Raw genomic sequence first — 5,390 nt, 5'->3', positions numbered from 1 at the left:
CCGGAGTCCAGGCTGGTCTAAGTTTGGAAGGGGGAGGGAGGGGACAGCGGGTCAGGGGGGTGAGGGAGGCGTGTAGGGGGGGACAGGATGTCTGTGTCTCTGAGCTGTCAAACACACCTCTGCCCAGAGAAAGGGAGGGACAAAAGGCTCGGAGAGACAGAACAAAGAGAGACAGACAGACACAGAGACCCAAGAGAGCCAGAGAGAAAGGGAGGCAGAGGAGAGTGTAGGGACGTCCCATGGGCAGACTCCGTTGATAAACAGGGGACAGTGTGTAGGGGAGTCAGAGGCCCCAGCAAACAGAGGCAGGGTAGAGAGAGGGAGAGCACCCCGGGGAGAAACAAAGGGAGGAAGAGAGTGGAAGGAAAAGGGACAGACAGACGAAGAGAAAAAGAGTCAAAGTTATACTCGGAGAGTAAAGAAAGGGATTGAGAGAAATAGAAAAGAGGGAGGAACAGAGACACAAAAGGCAGACAGGGAGGAGAGAGAGAGAGAGAGAGAGAGAGAGAGAGAGAGAGAGAGAGAGAGAGATTCAGAAGGAAAGAAAGACTGCCAGAGGTTGTAGAGAAGGCTGAGAAGACTGAAAAGAAATAAGTAAGGCAACAGAGGGCGACACACCCCCAGGAGGGAAGACGGAACGGGAGTCTGAGAAATAATCTCGGGGGCCAGGAAGATTGTTTCAGAGGGACAACAGGCCTCCCTCCAACAGCTTCCCCGCACCCGGCCAGGGAAAGACCCGTGGGGGTGCAGAGGGTCCCTCAGGCTGGTTCCTCTTCGGGGAGTCTAGATAAGGGGTGCATAAAGGGCCAGCTGACATCAGACAGCCTGAGATGGAGCTCAGGGCCCTCGAGACCCCCGAGGATGGGGATACAGAGGTGAGAGGAGGGGACAGACGGGAGGGAGGGAGAGAGAGAGGAGAGAGAGAGAGAGGGAGAGAGAGAGAGAGAGAGAGAGAGAGAGAGAGAGAGAGAGAGAGAGAGAGAAAGAGAGAGAGAGAGAGAGAGAGAGAGGAGAGAGAGAGAGAGGAGAGAGAGAGAGAGAGAGAGAGAGAGAGAGAGAGAGAGAGAGAGAGAGAGGAGAGAGAGAGAAGAAACAGGGAGATTTAGAGGGAGAGACAGAAAGACAGACAGAATGGAGAGAGAGAGACAGAGAACACACAGAGAGAAGGAGAGACAGAGAAGAGAAGAGAGAGAGATGGGGGAGCTGGGGGCCCAGATTCAGGAAAGGACAACAGTGCAGACCCAAAGGGTCGATCCCTGGGATCAGAACACGAAGATCAGAACACATGGAAGAGAGGATGAAGGGGATCCCGTGGGCTAAACACGAAGCCATAGTTGGGGGTTGAGAACTTCTGGCTGTCTCCCTCAGGTGGGGGCAGATAAAGCCTTTGACACTGAGACCCCCTAAGACCCCCTTTGACACTGAGACAAAAACAGGTGTCCGCGGGCTGGGTGACTCACTGTGACTCATCCTTCTCTCTGGGGACAGTGACCCCTGTCCCTTGCATCCACAGCTTGGTTCTGGGCTTGGACTCCGATCTCTCCTGTTGTTCAGGGAGGCCCCAAACTCGCCCCTCGACCATCCCATTCTTTCTCCCCACAGGAGGACACAGCCGTGGCCCTCCAGCGGCTGGTGGAGCTGACAGGCAGCAGGGTGACGTCGGTCAGAAGCCTGCGTGTCCAGTACCGTCTCATCCGAAAGCTGGGTTCTGGTTCCTACGGCCGAGTGCTCCTAGCCCAGCCTCGCCAAGGGGGTGAGTCCAGCCACCAAGGGGTGGACTTCAAATTCTCCCGTCATGAGGCATCCCAGAGATAAGCTAGACTTGATGGGAACTCAAAAAGCGCAGAGCTCCATGATCTTCTGAGAGACATAGGCCATCCAGAGAGAGCAAGTGGCTGACTCCAGGTCACACATCACACAGCAAGGCAGACGAGCCATTTGAACTGGAATTCATGTCACTACCCTGCCCCTTAATGTTATAGGGAATGGAGGACCAGAGAAGGTAAGGCAGCATGGCAGTCCAAAGCAGAGCAAGAAAGGACTAGTTCCAACCCACACTTCACAGATGAAGACACTTGATTTTCATATGAGAATTCTCAGGCTCAGAGAGGTCAAGTGGCTTGCCTAAGGTCCCGCAGCAGGACCAGAGTGTCCCGGGTTCTCATCTGACCCCATCTTTCTGACAGGTCAAACCGTGGCCCTTAAGCTCCTCCGGCGGGACTCAGTCCTGAGAACAACTTTCCTGAGAGAATTCTGTGTGGGCCGCTGCGTCTCTTCACATCCAGGCCTGCTGCAGACCCTGGGAAGGCCCCTGCAGACACCCCGACATTTTGCCTTTGCCCAGGAGTATGCACCCTGTGGGGATCTCAGCGGAATGCTCCAGGAGAAGGCAAGGCTGGATAGAACTGCTCAGGTCCCCCTCAGTCCCTAACCCCAAATTAATGCACCATCAAGATCACCCTGAGACCCCCAAATGACCTCCCCATTTCTAAGTCTCAACAGGGTTGCCTGCCTGACCCCAGCGCTAATCCATATGACCATCCAAACACAAGCTTGGAAGGGAGGAGCTGGGTTGGCGTTAAGGTTGGGGATGGATTGTGGCTACTTGGGGATGGCATATAGACGGATTTGAGGCTCCAGTTGGTGTGGTGATTGGGAGGTGGGAATGGATGGATGGGATGGAAGGGTTTATGGTTGGTCATAGGTGGGCCATGGCTGTAGAGGAGGAAAGCAGGGCTAATACTGTCGACAAGGGCAGGTTGGCACAGGCTGTGTCTGCAGGCTGACTTGCATAGGCTTGAAATGGGATTTCCTTTAGAAAGAATACTAGGTCAGGACTGAACCCAGGAGAGTCTAGCCCCTTTTATATTTGGAGATCGGGTGCATGGAGATATTGAGGGGTCAGCACTTCGCATTTGAGATAGAGTTAGGGGTAAGCAAAAGGAAGGATGAGAGGAAGGAGGGAGGGGAGATGGGTGGATGCTTGGGTGGAAGGATGATGAGTGGGTAGACGGATGAATGGGTAGTTAGGTGGATAAGTGGATGGATGAATGCATACATGCATGGATGGACAGCTGGATGTTTAGTTTGATGTGTAGATGGATGGATTCATGGATGGATGGATGACTGTGTGGATTCATGGATGGATGGAAAACTGTGTGGATTCATGGATAGATGGATGACTGTGTGGATTCATGGATGGATGGAAAACTGTGTGGATTCATGGATGGATGGATGACTGTGTGGATTCATGGATGGATGGAAAACTGTGTGGATTCATGGATGGATGGATGACTGTGTGGATTCATGGATGGATGGACGACTGTGTGGATGCATGGATGGTTGCATGGATGGATGTATGGATGGTTGCATGGATGGCCATATGGATAGCTGTACAAATACATAACTGCATGGTTAGTTAGGTATATGGATGGACAGATGAATACATGCATGTTGTATGGATGGGTAGATGGCTACATGGTTGGCTGCATGACTAACTGGATGGATAGATAGGTGAATCTGAGGCCAGTCTGGTCTACCTGAGACCCTGTGTCAGAGAGAGACAGAGACAGAGACACAGAGAGAGGCACAGAGACAGAAAGAGAGGAATACGCTCCGATGAGAAGTGGGGTACTGTTGGGAGTCAGTGGAGGGAGCGATAAAGGGTGGCTGATCTGCAGGACTTTGCGTGTTTGTGGAGATATTGGATGGCTCTGGGGGCTCTGGATTCTGGACCTTCAAACCTCAAGCGTCAGAACCCTTAGGAATCAAGAGCTATGTCCAGGATGGTGAAGCGAGAAGACAGCATACCCTTTCCCTTTCTCCCCGACCTCAGGGCCTCCCAGAGCTGATGGTGAAGCGGGTAGTGGCCCAGCTGGCTGGGGCCCTGGACTTCCTCCACGGCCGGGGGCTAGTGCATGCAGATGTCAAGCCGGACAACGTGCTGGTCTTCGATCCTGACTGCAACAGAGTAGCCCTAGGTGACTTGGGTTTGACCCGACCTGAGGGCAGCCTGACCCCTGCCCCACCAGTACCTCTGCCCACGGCACCACCTGAACTCTGCCTCCTGCTGCCGCCGAACACCCTGCCCTTGAGGCCGGCTGTGGACTCCTGGGCCCTGGGCGTGCTTCTCTTCTGCACCGCCACAGCCTGCTTCCCTTGGGATGTAGCATTGGCCCCTGATCCTGAGTTCGAGGCGTTTGCCGGTTGGATGACCACTAAGCCCCAGCCCCCTCGGCCACCGGCACCCTGGGACCAGTTTGCACCCCCAGCTCTGACCTTGCTCCAGGGACTTCTGGACCTGGATCCTGAGACTAGGAGCCCTCCACTGGCTGTCCTGGATGTTCTAGGGGATGACTGGGGGCTGCCGGGGAATGGGGAGGGGTCTGGGAGCTTGGGCGGTGTGTCCTATGAAGATGAGGAGGAAGAAGAGGGAGGATCGAGTTTGGAGGAGTGGACAGAGGAGGAGGAAGATGAAAGTAAAGACGATGGGAGGGTGGGGACAGGCAATAGGGGTTCCTGACCAGGTGACTGAGAGAGGTGGTCAGAACCTTGGCTAGAGTGTCCTGAGCCAGCCCTGGAGGCCACCTGGGAAAGGCAACAACCACTACCAGAAGACAGGGAACACACTTCACTTTTGCCTGATGAAGGCTGGACTTGGAAGTGTAACCCTCTATCTGCAGCGCGCGCGCGCGCGCGCGCGCACACACACACACACACACACACACACACACAACTGAGGACTCTGGGTCCGGATTGTGTACCGCTGTTGCAGCCCCCCACTCCCTCCCCCCATCTCACTTTACGTCTTCTTCCTTCCTTCTGTCCCATCTTGCTCCCTCTCCTCCTCCCCTTCCTCCTCTCTTCTCCTCTCCTCATCATCTTTCCTTCTCCCTGCTCCTCCTTCTCATCCTGATTTTCCTTCCAAAACAGTCTCATGTATCCCAAACAGGCCTCAAACCCACTATGCAGATAGATGACCTTGGACTTCCGATCCTCCTGCCTCTGCCTCCCCAGTGCTGGGATTACAGGTGTGCATCTCCACATTGTCTTTGGGGTTCTGGGTAGAGGTGGAACCCCGAGCTTCCTGCACGCTAGGGCAGGCCCCCTATCAACTGAACCTCATCCCCTGACCCTGAGCACCGTCCCGATGAAAGTTTCTGTTCCTCCTACAGCTGTATTTCTGTATCTCTGAAACACTGACTGCTTATCATGAATTCTGATGGGACCGCTCTTCTCCTCTAAGACCCTGGGTGGCTCCCACCAACTGAGGCACAAAACTTGAACATAGAGGATCCGATATTATGTTGATCTAGTGTTTCCTGGGCTCCGTGTTGGTTCCATTGTGGGAATCATTTATGTATTCTGAAGTTACACACACACACACACAC

At 54.2% G+C, this 5,390-nt stretch overlaps 1 protein-coding gene across 1 annotated transcript; it reads left to right on the top strand.

Moving 5' to 3' along the window:
- Positions 1-830: 830 nt before the first annotated feature.
- Positions 831-4,522, top strand: Sbk3 (SH3 domain binding kinase family member 3). Its single transcript, XM_059252514.1, has 4 exons — positions 831-875; positions 1,603-1,753; positions 2,187-2,389; positions 3,836-4,522. The coding sequence occupies exons 1-4, from the start codon at positions 831-833 to the stop codon at positions 4,520-4,522; spliced, it is 1,086 nt and encodes a 361-aa protein (XP_059108497.1).
- The last annotated feature ends 868 nt before the right edge of the window (positions 4,523-5,390 follow it).

This window comes from Peromyscus eremicus, unplaced genomic scaffold (genome assembly GCF_949786415.1).
Source record: "Peromyscus eremicus unplaced genomic scaffold, PerEre_H2_v1 PerEre#2#unplaced_72, whole genome shotgun sequence".
NCBI classification, from domain to species: Eukaryota; Metazoa; Chordata; class Mammalia; order Rodentia; family Cricetidae; genus Peromyscus; species Peromyscus eremicus.
The sequence above is the reverse complement of the archived record's forward strand: the minus strand, read 5'-3'. Positions and strand labels throughout refer to the sequence as shown.

What these genes read in the sequence shown, in the direction of transcription:
- Sbk3 (XM_059252514.1), top strand. Translation starts at nt 831, where the DNA reads ATGGAGCTCAGGGCCCTCGAGACCCCCGAGGATGGGGATACAGAG. An exon ending in CCGAGGATGGGGATACAGAG is followed by an intron (nt 876 to 1,602) that starts GTGAGAGGAGGG and finishes TTCTCCCCACAG; the next exon opens with GAGGACACAGCCGTGGCCCT. An exon ending in GCGGAATGCTCCAGGAGAAG is followed by an intron (nt 2,390 to 3,835) that starts GCAAGGCTGGAT and finishes CCCCGACCTCAG; the next exon opens with GGCCTCCCAGAGCTGATGGT.